This window comes from Psammomys obesus, unplaced genomic scaffold (assembly GCF_907164565.1).
Source record: "Psammomys obesus unplaced genomic scaffold, mPsaObe1.curated_primary_1811, whole genome shotgun sequence".
Taxonomy (NCBI): Eukaryota; Metazoa; Chordata; class Mammalia; order Rodentia; family Muridae; genus Psammomys; species Psammomys obesus.
Genome location: NW_026592890.1, coordinates 11,894,572 through 11,912,447, shown reverse-complemented (window position 1 = coordinate 11,912,447; position 17,876 = coordinate 11,894,572). Strand labels below are relative to the sequence as shown.

The window sequence follows — 17,876 nt, the reverse complement described above, 5'->3', positions numbered from 1 at the left end:
ATTCTCCTTTGCTAAGCTATTAAAATATATTTAGGAAACTGCCTTTTAACTGGTTTAGACTATTGATAGGTATTCATTTAGTATACAGCTACGGCTTGACTTAAAATTTTTAAATTTTATACAGAAGTGATGCACATTCAATAGAAACCATACTTCAGATGTTAGTCTTGATTTTTGTATGTCTACAATATGCACACCCTCTGTGTTTTATCATCATGCTGGTCAGTGTCATGATCATGAGGGAAGGCAACCAGTGCTCTCCAGCATGCTGCTTGCCAGACTGTGATGTTTAGTAGGTAGGCATCTCCAGTGGAGTTTTTATTTATGAAATTGTCACCTTGGGGTAAGAGTTAGATGCTGTCCCATTCGAAGACACAGACCGTTTGTAATTTGTAAGTCATGTCTCATGGACCTTCAAAATAACTTAATTTTTTTAAAGGTGTTCTGGGATAGAGTAGTCATTATAGGAATCATTGCATCTAATGTGCATCTCATGGCACAGACAGGAGAGACTGTTAGTGTGGTATAGGATAGCCAGCCTCCTGCACTTGGCCATTCTATCTCATCCTATCCCCACCCCTGGACAACATTGCCAAGTCTTTAAAAAGGGTGTGTTGTCTTCACCCCATCGCAGCCAGCTCAGTGTTTAAGCAGCAGGTGTTCAGAGCATCAGCAGAGTTTCCTGAAGTAGAGAGAACTCCACTTGGAGTTCACAGTATTGGATTTTATATATGTTTTTATTTTGATGGTTGTATTCCAGTAAAGAATAGTAAAATCTGGTTTCTCTCCATAACACATGAAACCTTTGCCTTTTACCAATAAAAATGATACCCAGGGAGTGATGGTACATGATTCTAGCCTCTCTTGATTACAATTTATAATTTTTTTCTAAGTTTTCTATACTCTTAGGGATATAGATGCCCCACCTGAAAGAAAACTTATAGAATAAGCTCTTTTCATGCAAGTGTTTTTCCTATCTGCAGGTAAAAGGGGAAGCACAGTCCTGAAGGATCTGAAATTGGTTGGCGAGAAAATTGGATCACTTGGACTAGGTAACTGGATTTCAGTTTTAGTATGATTGTTGATAGCATTTTCCAGATTAAAGTCTACATGGAGCCTTCCTGCTGTCGTTCAGCAGGTAGTGAGGAATTGTCATGTGTCGAGTTCAGCACTGTGCAGGGGGGTGGCTGTAGCAACAAGCCGTACAGACCATTGTTTTGTGGTGCTCAGACTGTAGTAGGGGAATGCTTCTGGCCTGAGCTTTCATAGAAGGCTTTCAGAAGAGGCTGTGGCGAGACCTGGTGACCAAGTCAGAGATTTTGGTTGAGACTGGGTGAAGTTTGTGCAGATGCAGAGCTGTACTCTGGGTGCTGTGAGGACAGGATCCAGACAACAGGAAGTCAGCCTAGTGCAGGCTCAGATTGCGAGAGGACAGCTGTGTGCTCTTGTGTTGTGTGGAGCAGGTCTAAGTAAAGAGATTCCTATAGGAGTAAGAGAACCAGTGTACACATAAGAAAATGGTACTGCTGGGGCTCTTGGCCATCTCCTGTCCTCTTTTATGGATGTGAAGTGATGCTGAGTTGCTCTGTTTTGAGAGCATTGGCTTCTGAGGGTTTTAGAACACTGCTTCTTAAGCAAACTGGGGAGAAAGTACTGTGTACCCGTGCACTTTATGAACTTGGACATGTGGGCTAGATCAGAGATTCTCCTGTACCTGGCCAGCCACTCTGAATAGTGCACAGGGCCTAGGTGAAAGATAGAGAGGTTTGTGTGACAATCCCACCTATGGCCCTGACTTCGGGTAAACTGTGCCTTTCTTTCTCCTCTGTTAAGTGGGACCAATAACATCTACCTCACTTTAAAGAGTAAATAGGATTTAAGCATGTCTACATACGTATAAGTACAGTGCCTGGCTCAGGGGCACCACAGATGCTGGTTTCCTTTTTGTGTCACTTTGTTTGCCATTTGCAGAATAGGTGTTTTTGGAGCTGTCTAGATCCTTGCTGCACACAGTGCCCTGGAGTCCTGGTAACTGCTGATTTGCTAAGAGTGCTGCCCTTCCTCTGTGCCTCCTGGTTGCTGGCTGGCCAGCTAGGTGGGCCCACTCTTCCTCCTTCCTGCTTCCTTCCCATAGTGTGATGACAGCTGCAGGAGTTCTTGATTCTAGCACCTCAGTGGATTTTTGCCCCCTTGACCATGATACCGCAGGTACTGTTCTGTCTCCTTCAATCTGACATCATGTTTTACTCTGTGGTGGTTTACCTGGTGCCAAGCCTTTGTTTGAGCTCCCCTTTGCATTGCTGCTGTTCTCTTCTCCAGGTGGTTTCCCTACTCGTTGCTAAGGTGGAGCTGCAGGCTGTTGGAGGAAATAAAGTGCCAGGCCACTGCTTCACTTCATGCTGGCATTTGAGCATGCCTTGAGCTGAAATTTGGGTAGTTGTACAGGGCACATGTAGATAGGATGCCATCAGATTCTACAGAAATGAATAGTCTTGTTTAGTGGCACTCTAGTACTATCGTTTGAGCTGTTTCTGTTACAAATGTGCATGACAAGAGTGTGAATATTGTGAGGAATATACAGGAGGATGATGTCAGTAATGCACATCTCTCACCCTGTGAAGACATTGCTTTTATTCTTACCCTGGGAAACAGGCTTTGTTCTGATTTTACAGATGAACATAAGCTTCTAGGATCTTGATGTGTCGACTCAGCGCCTTCAGCCACTGTTATACTTGGACATTATTTAGATACCATTTCTATGGGAATTGGATTTCATAGGAACAGCTTAAATAAAGCTTTAGAACACAGTCTATTTTAGTTTAATTGACAGATTAAAAGTAGGTAAATTTTAAAAAAGGCAAATGAGCTGGTCTTGTGGCACATACCTTTGATCTTAGATTTGGGAAACAGATAGGGAGATCTCTGAGTTTGAGGCCAGCCAAACTACATAACTAGACTGTGTTAGGTAGATTTAAAACCCGCATAGTGACTACACTGAAGGATAATATATTGGATACTTAAAATTTTCTAAGACAGTGATCTTAAGTCTTCACACCACAAAATTAAAACAAAAATATATGATTTTATGCATTAACAAGCTTGACTGTGCTGATCATTTTACTTGTACATGTTAAGACATGCTATATATTACATAAATTTGCATGATTTATAGTAAAGGTAGAAATAAAAGTTTACAAATGGAGTGTTTATAAACAGGCACTTTTCCGTTTAAATCAAGAATAGTAAACTAACATTCAGTAGAGTAGCGAATTTGGCTTTTGCCAGCCCTGTAAAGTCTTTACTACATATTTTGTGGTATTATTGTTGTTTTGTTTTAATATTTATTAATGGGCTGAAGAGATGGCTCAGTGGTTAAAAGCACCGACTGCTCTTCCAGAGAATCTGGGTCCAGTCCCCAGCATTTATGCAGCAGCTCACAACTGTCCATAACTCCAGTTCCAGGCGATCTGAGACCTCTTGTCGCCTCTAAGGGCAGCAGTCACATGGTACACCGACAAACCTGCAAGTAGAACACCCATACACGTAAAAGAAAGATTAATTTTTTTAATTATGAAAAATATGTGTTTAAAAATCTGAAAACTACTTTCTTAGCTCATTGGCTTATATTGGTCAGAAGCAAGAATGAATGTAAAAAATTCAAGTGGTAGGCCAGGTGACGGGGATAAAGTCTTGGGCTGAGGCAGTTGTCATAGATAAAATGAAGAAAATAAGAAACACTGGTTGTGGGCAGCATTTACCAGCCTCTGCTTTAATATATTCTCTGTTGAATGTACTCTTCAGTTCCTAACTTAGAGAAACATGTGATAGCCAGGAAGGCAGAGGGTCTTCTGTGTAGCAGTACACTGTTCAGTAAGTGTCTTGGGTTTGAATTAGCTACAAATGCTGAAGGCAGAGAATTCGGTTGGCTCATTACAGATCCAAACCGCAGCCCCAGTGTCCTGCTCTCCTGACTTGGTTTCCTCGTCTGTGTTGGTCTTTATTCTTGGGGACACAGTATTGGTCCTAAGAGGCCCTAGGACTTTATTAGCTGCCACCATTGTTTGTATAGTGACTTTTGCAAACCATCCACGGCTGTGGTTTGTTCTTTTCTTCTCTCCCTGTGAGGACCAGACACTGCCTGCTTTCTCTTAAGCTCTTGCAGACCCTTAACCTTTGTGCATGGACGTAGAGACAGCCTCTTTATCCCAGAGAAAGGCACCCAGAAACTTGTCGCTGCCTGCTACTACTCTTCAGGGGCTCCAGTAGAGAGTCTCTGCACCTCACCCCATTCCATGCCTTTGCCACTCACACGGCTTTCTGTTACCTTTACTTTCATTGCTCTTCTTGTGAGAAAAGACATCAGCTCACTCTCTGGTACTGTGCAGCCTGTCCTGCTGCTCAACTTGTCTCGAACACTGTCTTCATTGTGTCAGGACTTTCACTTACTGTGCTTCTGTTTCTCCCTGGTTGTGGTGGTGCATGCGTTTAATCCCAGGCAGGTGGATCTCTGAGTTCAAGGACAGCCAGGGCTACACAGAGACACCCTGTCTCAAAAAACACACCTTCTCGCCCCCAAAAAAGAAAAAAAGAAAAGAAAAAAAAGTTTTCCTAGAACTTGTGCCTCTGCTGTCTTGGATTTCAGCTTCTGCTGCCTCGGACGGAGGTCTTCCCACCCACTGTGTTGTTCTGCAACATGATGACTCTTGCATAATGTTCACTGGTGTACCTGTGGAAGACCTCTGTCACTCCAGAATGTGACAAATGAGTAATCAGATACTATAAGAGAGTTCCCTGCCCCCTCTAGACCTTGAAACCCTCCCCCCCCAAGTCTGGCCCATGTTTTGGAGGACTTAGGACAGTATAGGCAGCAGCTTTGAACAGTTCATTCTCCAGTGTTTCATGCACTGCAGCCTCCCTCTTGTCCCTTAGCTAGTTCCTGTGCACTTTTCAACCATTATTCTCTCCTCCTATGAGTGGTTGTCATGCTCCTCTGATGCTCTTTCCTTAACTGCTATAAGAGGCATGGGAATAACAGCTGATTTGCAGTTCGTTGTCATTGAGAGCTGGAGGTCAGGTCTTGAAGGTGCTCTCCTCAGAGCCCAGTGTGTGAGGAAGCAGTTCCTCTGCATCAGTGACAGCTCCTCTTCAGGTGACGCTTTCATCTGGAGTGTCTTGTGAACCAAACTCTGAATCCAGAACTCTGTGGTTGGGTTGTGCTTGGTTGTGCCTGGACACACCTGTGAAAGGCACCAAGGGCCCAAATGCTCTCTTGCTTCTTCACACCTTTTGGTTGTTTTTAAATTTCAACAGACTGTTGAGTAGCAAGTCCTGGCAATTAAAAACAGGGTGACTAGAGAAGTTGGTGATGCCTTTCTGCCGTGTCACTGTTTGTATTTCTGTGTGACGAGGATAGAAGGCAGGGTTATGAACATGCTAAGCAAGTATTCTGCTATTGGGTTACAGCCCCATCTGTGCTTCGTCAGGTCACAGGGCAGCTCACCATGATGCTGCCCTGTGACTAAGCCGCCTTCCTGAACCTAGGACACAGACAGGGTATTCTCTCTTCAGCATGTGGCACAATCACTTGAACAGCTTTTATTTGCCTTCATTATGTGTGTAGTGAAAATACTACTTCTGGGGCTGGAGAGATGGCTCCATGGTTAAGAGTGTGTGTTGCTCTTCCAGAGGGCCAGATTCATTTCACAGCCTCCACATGGTAGCTCACCACCACCTTATCTCTGGTTCCAGGGACTCCAAGATTCTCTTCTCCTTGGGCACCAGGCACACACATGGCATGTAAAATTTAAAAATTAAAACAATTTTAAGTACTATTTTGGTGTAGTATATTGTATATTTTGGTATACATGCTTTCATGAAGTAATGTCATTCAATAATGTATTCTTTTGGGAGGAAGCATGTCTATTTAAGATAAGTATTTTTCTGTAAGTGAATAATAACATTCTTTTTCTTAAACTGATTGCCAGGGACTGGAGAAGAGGAAGACTATGTTGATGATTTTAATAGGTAAGAAATGCCTTGAGGTGACTATGCAAATCTTTAAATACTTTCTGAATATAAGCATGGCAAAATTACATTAGGGTTTACTTTGTAATTGATTCTCTTTTTCATGTTGATTGAAAGTACAGAAAGATAGTTCATCCAAAATTATATTTTGGAGTGACTTCATCTTATGTTACAATACAGATGTATATATATGTTGTGTTAGGGGAGTTGGAAAGAATGAGATAAAGAAATGACATCAAGGGGTTGACCTGTCACTTGAAATAAGTCACTAGCTTATCCTGAGGCTCTTTTTTTTTGTATCCTTTGTCTTTGTGGTAGCCATTGTTTGTGACTTTAAACAAAACTGCCTTCTTCCATGTGACATTACTCAACATTTTGTTTGAGGTGACTTTCTTGTATGAATTGCCTACTAATATGAAAGTAATGTTTGTTATAAATATGATTAGAAAATTTTAATTACATGCTTGGAAATTTTGACAGTTTTCTTTAGAGATTTTTATTTATTACAATAATTTATTGTAATGTGTTTTAGAGATAAGAATAGCATGCGATAATTGACATTTGAGAAGTTCATGTTTTCAGTGTGATTGCCACTTTTGCCCTTGTAAGTTTTCTTAGATGATATATTGAAATTGATGTTTGCTGTTTTTATGTGTTACTTAGAGATTAAAATCTCTCAAAAATGTGAGCATTGGTAGTTATTCTTCATAGTTCTATTTCATTTTCCCCCTCATAATTAGTGCCAGCCATCGCTCAGAAAAAAGTGAGCTAAGTATTGGTGAAGAAATCGAAGAAGACCTCTCCGTGGGAGTAGATGATGGCAACACCAGTGATAAGGTGAGGGGCTAGTACGTCTCGAGTGAGTGTGTCCATTTGTTGATTTGCTGTGAGGCTTGGTAAATTTATATGACTAATAAAAATGGTTGAAAATTACAAAAAGTTGGTGACAGTTACCTATTCCAAGCCTGAAGAAAACCCCTAAGGGTCTGTGAGACTCAAGCTGTCAGTTATTTGGTACCTGTACTCTGACAGACTTGAGCTGTGGCCTGTGGACTTGCTTCAGGTTAAGGATGGCCACAAGGATCAGGATTAGAGTAAAAATTGCCTCTTGAGGTTTCAGAAAAGAGATTGGGGGTTAGCTCAGCAGTGGACCACTTGTGTGGCAAGCATGACGCCGTGGGTTTGATCCCCAGCAGTAGCTAGCACTAGGAGGAAGAAAGGAGAGTTCTGAAGAGCATCTATCATTTTCCACATTTTCTCAGCACTCAACACTTTGACCTCTTTGATTTAACATCCTAGCCAAAGCAAGCAGGCAAGAAAAAGACTAAACATCCAAATAAGGAAGGAAGAAATCAAATTGGCAGCAGCTTGATCAAAATACATATAAAATATGAAGTAGTCCACCTTACAGCCATTAGAACTGATTAGCAGACTGAAGATTGGTACAAAAGCATACAAAAGTCAGCAGCACTGTTGTACACCAAGAACACAGTGCAAACTAGACACGAAAGGACAGTCCTATTTGCTGCGGTCTTTCCTTGCTTTAAGTCAAAAGGAAGAACTGATCACTACTGTGATTATGAAAGAGCACTACTGTGATTATGAAAGAGCACTTATAGTCATAGTTTTTCTCTACTCTGATCTAGTCTAAAATTAGCATTAATACAGTATTCAGTTCTTTTGCAAATAAAATGGAATGCCTTAATGATTTCATTATTTAATAATGATAGTAAAACAAATACAGATCCAAAGTATCAGCCTTACCTATTTTATAGTATGTGGGCTTTTCTGATTTTCTTTTTAAAAAAGTATAAACAACTTTAATTCTGGTTAATTATAATAATTTTTCTTTGTGACAGATAGTTGTATAAAAACACTGCTGTTTGACCAGGAGGGAAAAAAAAAAGGGTGATTTATTTAAATGGATTTTATTATCTAAAGAATAATAAAATAAGATGTAAAGGGGCAGATGAACACACTTAAGAGCATGAGTATCACAAAGTCTGGATAGGAAAAGGTTCTCCCTTGGTGGCTGTATTTCCTGGGAAGCCATCTCTAGTCCAGGGCTGGTCCCTGTAAGCAGGCTACAGATGATAAATCCTATTTTTATAAGGTATGTATTTGTCAATTATGTATAAATTATAACAATATACAGATTGATTCAGACTTTATTTACACTGCTTTTTCTCCTTCTCTTGGACAACAAAGCTCGATGACCTCACACAAGACTTAACTGTTTCCCAGCTCAGCGATGTTGCTGATTACCTGGAAGATGTTGCATAGACTGGAAAAGGAAGTATTCTGATCAACAAAGGACAAAGGGCTCATCAGCTCCATTTTCCTCAGACAGTCACTCTTGCTGGAATGTCCACTCCTGCTGGTGCCTTGCATTTCAAAAAGTCTTCAAAAAGACTGCAGATATTTTTAAAAGTTAACTTTTCAGTTTAGTAAACAAAATACTTCCTATATGAGTCCCTGTCTAGGAGAGTTGATATTCTTAATTTGGTTTAGCTGCACATCTCCAAGGAAACCATCTGTAGTCAGGCTTATTAAGGCAAGGGAACCCCTGAAACATCAGTGTTAAAGAGCATAAAGAGGGATCAGTACAGCCACAGTTTGTGCCACTGTGTGTCTGTGGCTGCTACAGGGATCTCTGGACCCTTAGCACTCGCCATCAGAAGCTCACCCCAAAGCTGGTGAACTGACCTGGTAAATCCATGATGCCGAAGAGTATCAGTACAAGTTAAATTGGATATATGAACTTTATTTTGTATTTCCTTCCATTTGGAAGGTTTGTTAGACCATTAAGGTTATATTAAAGTACTCTGTGCTGTTAGTTTTGCTTGTTTTAAACTAGAAATGGTTAGTACTCTTAATTCATAGACTTGTCAATAACAGTTAACATTTCAGGTCATGTTCTTCCTGCTGTCTGTAAGCAGCTGTAAACACAGATTACTTCATTACAGTCTTAATTTATTATTTCTAAAGATGCCTTGAAACATTCAGTACCAAAATGCATCTGAAACCATTAAGCAGTGCTTTTATTTCAGATATGTAAGTTGATTATATTTAAATCCAAATTGGAATGAAACAGTAGTAATGGCCTAAGACCATGTATATTCTGTTTGACAAACTTTGTATACTGTACATAATTGCATTGTACTCCTTTAAAAATAGAGCCAATAGTAGAATTTCGGGCAGGTTTAATTTTCACTGTTGTATGTAGTTCTGCAGGGATATAGGCCACTGGCATTTGTAACGCTAAAGTATTTAAAATGTGCAAGTAGGAAACTCAGCCCAATGCATGCACGGTAAACCGCAAAAAATTGGGAGTGTGAAACTGTGATGCATTTTCTTTAAATTATGACTATGAAAAGTTACCTTTGTTAATAAAAAGAGAAATTGGAAATCATTGTCCATGTTGAGTGAGAGAGCAGGTGCTGTGGTTTCCATCAGCGCCACTGTCCATTCCATAGTTAGCTGCCTGAGGAGTGCAGTAACAGTTACCAGGCCGTGAGTGTAGAGGAAATGAAAATGTAGTGAAGAGTCAGGCTCTCTGACAATAGAATCTGGCTTTATAAAACTTAAGTGAAACTGAGCTATAATCATCAAGAGGAAGTAGGACAGAAAATGGGCCAAGCGGCCTAGAGGCCCTGTGTATTTACGTCTTCAGTCTGCCCCTCCCCAACATGGTGCTGTCTGTTTTTCATGCTGTACTCTTAGAAGCAGCACTGTCTGAAGACACCGCTAGCTAGAGACTGCATGAACTTTGTGAAAGCACTGGCTCTGGTGACCCTCTGGAGTCTGGATCACACGTGTGATTTAATATTTGGCAGGCACTTCAAGTGTGGGAACTGAGCTGTGAACATGGCAGGATGTGGTTTTTTTATATTTGAGGGAGACTTTCCAACAGTCAGATGTGAAATTTGTCACTTTCTATTAACCAGTTGCTGACCTTTTGGTCATTCTTGAGAGGTTGGAGAGAAAAAGCCAGGCTGCAACTTTGTGGTCAGCACTGCATACAGGTATTGAATAATTCTGAATAATGTGAGACTCAACAAGGAGGAAGTTGTTTCCACTGTGTTCCTTGCTTAGGTATTGTCAAACCTTAGTGTGTGAAATGACAGATTCTGCATGTAATAATGTTTATTTTTAAAGTAAATTAAAATGTTGGTCAGTGGTAACCTGTATTTTACAGTGTTTTTTTTTTTTTTTTTTTTTTTTAAATGCTAACAGGACTTTGATTTGTAAAAGCGCTGTATATGCCTGCCGGGCATGGTGTCGCACGCCTGTAGGCCCAGCAGACTCGGTCAGAGACAGGATTATTTCTGTCTGTTCTAGGCCAGCCTGTGTGCCGTCTCATTTGATGAGCATCCTCTTGCCTGCATTTTACAGCAGCAGTGCTTCACGGTGCAGGCCTGCCTCCCGCCTGCCTTGTTCACTGTCCTGGGGCTGAGCACTGCAGGCCACACAGCTCCTGCACCCCACCGCTCCTCAAGTTGCTTGTGTTCACCTTTCCTTGTCTGAAATGGCTTCCTCAGAGCCACACCAGGCTGATTTTCAGAGAAAACAGCACGCTAGACTAGGTACCCCTCTCTCTGTTTTGACTTTTACATTGTGTTTTGTTTCTCTCTCTGTTGTGGGAGACATGAACAATGTCAGTCATCCTAGATAGGATACCAAACTCCAGGTCTAGTGTGGCGACCTAACCAGTGTACTGGGGCTGCTTACAGGAGCCCACAGCAACACACATGACTACTTACGTCCAGAATTTCCTGAGCAACTTGGAGCAGCTGTGCCGAAGAGAGTCCTCCCTGGCAGCTGTGCATTGCCGATCTAACCTTAGGGATGGGGTTGACACTAGACTTGCAGCTTTCTAAACTTTCTGAGTTCATGAGTTTCCTTAGCATGTGAGCCTGTCTTCTCTCTACAGTTGGGAGTGTTTGGACTGGGGGAAAGCAGCCACACAGTACTCGCATTCTGCAGTGGTCCATGGCCTTGTGTGTTGTATGAAAGCTCCAAAAGAGTTTACCTAAAACAGCGTTTGGACCTCGTGTGAACTTCATAAACGGATTTTGTAAAAGGCTGTTTTAAGTAGTGCAGAAGACAGGTATTTAGTGGCCAGGCAGCAACTACTAAGCTCAAGACAACAGCTTGAGATAGTGTCCCTGGCAGCTTGGAGTCTGCAGATGGGGTCGTTAGATGCAGGTTTCACTCTGGAAATTCACAGTTCCTCAGACTGAAGCCCAGGTGGAGCATTGCCCTCTCATAGCCCTGGTGATCCTGTTGGTACAAAGGAGAAACAGCATCTCCCAGACCCCTGGACCCCTGCCCTCAGTAGATGAGGAAGAAGCAGCCCTCCTGGGGGGAGGGGTACAGTCCCCACCCTGGGCACTGGACTAGGAAAAGGTCCCCACTCTACTCTGCCTGTGCTCATTAACAGGCCATGCTGCTTGGTCCATGTTGTAGAGAAAGTATTAGTGGGAAGTTAAATACAGAGGATGAAGTCAAACCTCTCAAGCTAGTTAGATTGAAATGACCTTTTCACATTTCTGTGAAAGAAGAATGAGTGAATTAAAGTTTTTTTCCTTTCCTTTTTTGTATATGGGTACTTGCCTGTGTGTATGTCTGTGTACCAGATGTGTATAGTGCCCACAGAAGCCAAAAGGTGGCAATGGATCCTTTGGGACTAGAATTAAAGATGGTGATGAGCTGTCATGTAGGTGCTGAGACGTGAACCCAGGTTCTCTTAAAGAACTCCTAACTGCTGAACCATCTTGCCAGCCCTGTGTGGGCTTTTTTTTTTTTTTTTTTTTTTTTCTATTCCCCCCCACCCCTTTATGGGTTCCTGCCGTGGTGCTTAGGTGGGTTCAACTACTCCTGGCAATCTCTAAGTATTTGGGCTCCAGATGCATGTAGCATTGTGCCTGGCTCTCAAATGAATTTGGATTTTAAATCATTGGGCTGAGATTGAAGGCAGGAAAGTGTAAACTAACAAGACATCACAACCTTACTCATGAATTCACAGAAGAATTTAAAGGAGTCTATTTTCAAAAAAGCTAAGATAAGAATACTTGGGAAGGGCTGGAGAGGTGGCTCAGAGGTTAAGAGCACTGGCTGTTCTTCAAAGGTCCTGAGTTCAATTCCCAGCACCCACATGGTGGCTCACAACCATCTATAATGAGATCTGGTGCCCTCTTCTGATGTGTAGGCACACATGCAGGCAGAGTACTGTATAAATAAATCTTTTAAAAAAAAAAAAAAAAAAGAATACTTGGGAAACTTGGCCAAAAGCACCCTTTGAGGTAGTCACATGCAGAACGGGGTGGAAAACAAAACGTTCCTGGGAAGGATCCTGAAAAGGAGGCGGTGGTTCCCAGGAAGGTGGTTTGTGGATGGACCTTACACCATAAAAAGTCTTGCTGCTGGTGAGGTTAAGCAGTGTCCACCATCAAAAGTTCCCCTGCAGGGCAGACAACGCCTCCCAAGATTCCCAGACAACTTGGGGAAGGTTGTGCTGTCTGTGTCTGCCTGCCTGCATGGCAGCCGTATAGATTAAGGTTTGTTTCCTGTAGGCCTGCCCTTCTTCCTTAGAAACAGGAACCAGAAAGAGGACGGGCCTTAGAGCTGACTTAGTCCCTGCTCACATGAAGGCGGCTGGGCGAGGGCACCCAAGATGATCTTAGCTTCTGGCAGCTCAGTTGGGAACTTGCTTTGGCCTCTTACAGACTCGATGTTGATGAAGCATGTGTTGGATATGTCTTATATGATGGAAGGACTCAGTGGACATCTTGACCCTTACTGTTGGCTTGTGCTAGGTCCTGCTGATGTGGGGGTGGAGTGCTCAGTGGGAAAGACCATTCTTGGCTCAGTGGTTCTTGACTCAAAAGACCTAGGGTGCCAGACATAGTCACCAAAGATGGCCCTGCATCAATGGCTCGAAGTCCATTATCTCATGCTGCTGAGTAAAACATGGACACTTGTGGGCATATACAAAATGGAGGCAAGCCTTACTAAGAATTACAGGAAAAATTAAAAAGTGAGAACATCCCCCCCCCCAAAGAGGGAGGGGTTTTCAAGAGGAAAAAGCCATTAACTTCCTTGTCTGAGGCTTTTCGTAGGACCATGGCAGAAACTGGACAAAAGGTGAGGTTGTTACTGTGAGAATGGTTTACTCTCTGGGCCATTATATACCAAGCGAGTGAAGATCCCACGTGCTCCATGCATGTCCCTCTGTCCATCTCTGCCTTGTGCTGTGTTAACTGCTGATCTCAACTGTCAGCTACCGTAAGCCTTTGCAAGCTTTGCCACCATCCACTTGGGAGGCGTCTTTCTGGCCATTAAGACCATTCTCCTTGGGCTGGAGAGATGGCTCAGAGGTTGAGAGCACTGACTTTTCTTCCAGAGGTCATAAGTTCAATTCCCAGCAACCACATGGTGGCTTATAACCATCTATAATGAAATCTATGTACTCTTCTGGCCTGCAGGCATACATGCAGGCAGAATACTATATGAATAATAAATGAATCTTAAAAAAAAAAAAAAAAGACTATTCTTGTTTCTCACGTCTTCGTGACCAGCCTGTAGCTTTACTGTCCCAGCATCAGGATGGAGCTGCAGTCTTCCTTCCCCAGCCTGCCTGCCGTCACTGGCACAGAGCTCTGCCCTCAGCTGTTTAGCTTGGTTATCTTCTACCTGGCTACAAGCAACCATATCCAGCTTCCTTGGTGCTCTTGCCATTTTAACCCCCCAATCTTCCTCTAACCCAGTCTCTGTTCTCACTGCAATACATGTCAGCAACTTGCAGTTTCATTGTGGCCCATTTTCCTTTGCCACCTACAGCTCCTGCTTACTCTGTGCTTCCTAAAACCAAATAGCTCTGATGCAGGTCACTGGCGAGTAATACCTTCTTTCTCTTTTCCTTCTCCCCTATGTGGTCTGAAGCTTTAGTCTTTGTGACCTACGCTCAGAGCTCCGATAGGACAGTCTCCTGCCACTGCATCCAGCTGCACTGGTTCCTGGACCATGCGTGCTGTTGAGGTACTTTGGCATTGCCTGGGCTGGCTACACTGCTGTATTCTACCTGCAGAACCCCTCGCATCTCATGTATACCTTGGCGTTGCCAGTCTTCCCCCACTTCAAGACTCAGTTGAAATGGTTTCCTGGCACAGAGCATGCCAAATTTTAGTGGCCCCCAGGCATGCTCTGTGATACATAGAGCCATGTCACCTAAGCATGAACCCTCCCCGGATGGTGCCCATCCAGCCACCTATATTTTCAGGTTGAAGACAGTCATCAACCTCCATTGGAAGTGTTCTGTGAGCCCTGAAGACCTACTATTCCTGCCTACTCCCATTCCCTTCAGGCCTTGGCCATATATCCTGTGCCTAAAACTCAGCGTCCTGGCTAGCTCCTTATGAGATGAAGAGATAGAGAAAACATGGTTGCAGACAACGCTGCCTGCCACACTGAAGAAGCTCGGCTGAGAGACGATGGCAGGCTGTGTGAGGACGGGCAGGAAAAAAGCAAACATCTACCAGAAAGATGCTCTTGGATTATGTGATCTATGGCCGACAGCGCTCCTTGGATCCCATGGAATAAATAGAGGGCCACTTCAAGGAGAAATGCCCTAATAAGGAGCACGGGTGTCAGCAGAGAGGCAGGAAATGGAGTAACAGTCAGCGTGAGTAAACACTACAGCCCCTGTGCATGAGCCATTGATGGCAAGTCATTTAGTCCCAGCAGTCAGTTTCCCATCTGTCAGGAACAGTTTTTAAAACCCAGGGGTCACAGTGTAGACCCGGCTGGCCTCAAATTTATGGCCCATAAGTAAATGCTGGGATTACAGGCTTTTGCCACCCTGCCTGGCTAATTACTTTGTTTTAAAGTCCATCTTGTCTGGTGACAGTGCAGCCATGCTTGTCCTGGTGCCTGTTGGCATATGGTAGTATTTCCTTTCAACCTACTCATGTCTGAATTTTAGGCTGCCTCCTGTAGGTGCCATGTAGGGTTGGTTTGTTAAGTATTTTAGATGGAATGTTCATAGTTGAATTTATGTGTATAACTTCAATGTTTTTTAACCATGGCTTAGATCTTGTTGTTATTCCGTACTGTCTTTAATTTGCATTTGCCAAATATTTTCTTCCCAATGTAACTCCGTAAACATTTATTTTCTTTCTCTTTTAAAGATTTATCTTTTAAAATATGTTTTTGCTTATCTTTTCTTAGTGACTGCCCCAGGCCCTGCAGCCTACATCTCAGTTTGTCACGGTCCTCTTAGTTGTGACTTCTTCTAAAAGGATGCAGAACCAGTCTTCGATGTCCCTGCTCCTTGCCTTTGTGCTGCCTTTAATATCCTGTCCCGTGTGTACCAGCCCAACATTTGCTGGAACTACTGCTTTCTATAACTGTTTTTTTCAAGTGCCTGAGATTAAGAAGAGAGCCAGGGAAGCGCCTAGAGACAGAGAAAACTAAGGAAGGAAGATCATATGAAGTGCATATGATATAACACCTCAGCTTGCCTCAGTAGGGATCTCAACTCCTAGGCTGTGCCTCTGTGGAAAAAGAGGCCTTCCTAACTTTGCTAGCTAACCCTGTTTCTGGGAGGACACCCCTCCGTTGCTTGGTGCCAGGCTTCCCTCTTTTCAGAACATGCGCGTCATGCCACTTACTGTGGTCTCTCACAAGTTGCCGGAGTTTGTTCAGTTAGATTTAAAGCACTTAGAGAAGAAAACTTCCATAGCTTCCTGTCAGCATTCAAGGAACCACACACCCCACGCCATGACACTATGCAGGATGCAGGATGATGTGTTCTCACGGCACCGCAGCAGTAGGAGAGACGGTCCCCAGCCTCCACCTCTCAGGGGATCGGCCCACCAACAGCTAGTGACTTCCCAGATGTCATTCTTTCAAAGCTTGAGGAATGTTGTTTCCTTTGTTCTCTGTATCTGTCTAAGGAGGAGAATCATAAGAATAACAGCAAAAGAATGCTCAAATAGATCCTTCAAACCGCTGCGTCTCCGCCTCATAGGGCACTGCTATGCCCAGCCCTGCATGGATTCTAGGGATCTGAACTCAGGTCCTCACACTTGTGTGGCAAACACTTTACCCATCGAACCATCTCTCCAGCACCCCACAATGCAGCCCCGGCTGTCCTGGGACCTGTAAACCTGTCCTTTTCTCTGTAGGCCAGGCTGGCCTCGAACTCACAGAGATCGCCTCTGCCTCCCAAGTGCTGGGATTCAAGGTGTGCGCCACCACAGCTCGTAAACACGTTATTTCTTAAAGGCAAGACATTCCTTAGAAACTCTGTACTACAGATACATGCTAAGCTTTTTTTTTTTTTTTTTTTAATTTATTTGTTGGAGAGAATGGGAGAAGAAAGACTGGTGTGTGTGTGTGTGCCATGGTAAACGTGGAAGTCAGAACTCTCCAAAGTCGGTCCTTTCCTTCTGCTACAGGTCCTGGGGATCAAAATCATGTCAGGCTTGTACAGAAAGCTCTTCATCCACTGAGCTGTCTCTCCAGCCTTTTTTTTTTAAATAAATGTTTTAAATACAATATATTCTGATCACTGTTTCCCTGCCCTTATCTCCATCCATATTCTCCACAGCCACCACCAAACCATCCACCTTCACACTTCTCTCTTTCTCTTTAGATAACAAACAGGCAAATAAATAAATAAAAATTAAATAAAGCACAAGTGTGACACAGAAACCCATGAAAACAAAATATACAACATATGAGACATATACAAGCAAAATGTCAGTAATATTTAAAAAAAAAAAAAAGAAAACCTCAAAGCATTATGAAACAACAACAACAAAATTCCAGAAATAGCCTGAAGTTTTATTTTGTATTGATTATCTACTGCCAAGCATGGGTCCTGCCCTGAAATGTGGTTTACATACCTAGTGAGACTACATTAGGGAAAACGAATTCTTTCTTTATAAGCAGTGATCAGTTGGAGAGAGTGTCCTTAGGAATACGAGCTCGTGTCCACTTCCTCCTCTCAGCAATGGGAATCCAACTGGCTTGGACCTGTGCAGGCCCCGTGCATGCTGAGTATATATGTGTCAGTCCTGCTGGGGCTGGAGACATTTTGCTTGGTGTCTTCTGTCCCCTCTGACTCTTAGACTCTTTCTGCCTCCTCTCCCGAGAGTTCCTGCATCCTGAGGGCAGAAGTTTGTTGGAGACATCCTATTTAGGACTGAGCATTCCAAGATCTCTCAGTCTCTGCCCACTGTCCAGTTGTGGATCTCTGTGTAGTTCCCATCAGCTTCAGGAGGGAGCTTCTCTGATGCTATCTGAATGAGACACTGATCTATGGATATAGAAGACTGTGTCATTGGGAGCCATTTTATTGCTAGCTCCTTTAGTAGAACAACAGTATTTGGTTTTCTCCTAGGTCCATGGCCTATCTAGTCTCAGTTTCTGGCCGCTCAAGCAGAAGCGGACATGGGTTCCGTCTTGTAGAATGGGCCTTAAATCCATTAGAAAGTGGGCGGCTACTCCCCAATGTTTGGCTACTGTTGAACTAGCACATCTTGCAGGCAGGTCACCATCATAGATCACAGGGTTGTTACTGGGTTGGTGTTTACCTTTCTCCTCTGGTAGCGTACAGAATAGCTTCCAGTACCATGAACCCTAGTCAGTAGGGGTGAGGCTCTAGCTAGGTACCGCCTGACTTCTCCGGGTTCAATGAGAATATTGTCATCAGCAATAGGACTTTAGCATCAGTTTGTGGAGAGCAACCAATAGCTTTGCAATAGCTTAAGTTGTTTGGGGATTTCCGTGAGACCCCTTTGGCCAACAACTCAATTCTAAGTAACCCATTCCTGGAGCTAGAGGTT

The 17,876-nt window shown here is 43.1% G+C and overlaps 1 protein-coding gene across 2 annotated transcripts in view; it reads left to right on the top strand.

The window, feature by feature from the left end:
• The window catches only part of Cep43 (centrosomal protein 43), a 29,378-nt gene extending 19,170 nt beyond the window's left edge, over positions 1-10,208 (top strand). For both annotated transcript variants that reach the window (XM_055616147.1, XM_055616146.1), the window contains 4 exons: positions 984-1,052; positions 5,985-6,024; positions 6,765-6,861; positions 8,233-10,208. In XM_055616147.1, the coding sequence (XP_055472122.1) occupies positions 984-1,052; positions 5,985-6,024; positions 6,765-6,861; positions 8,233-8,307 (281 nt within the window). In that variant the 3' untranslated portion in view covers positions 8,308-10,208. The remainder of the gene's footprint in view (positions 1-983; positions 1,053-5,984; positions 6,025-6,764; positions 6,862-8,232) is intronic.
• Positions 10,209-17,876: the final 7,668 nt, after the last annotated feature.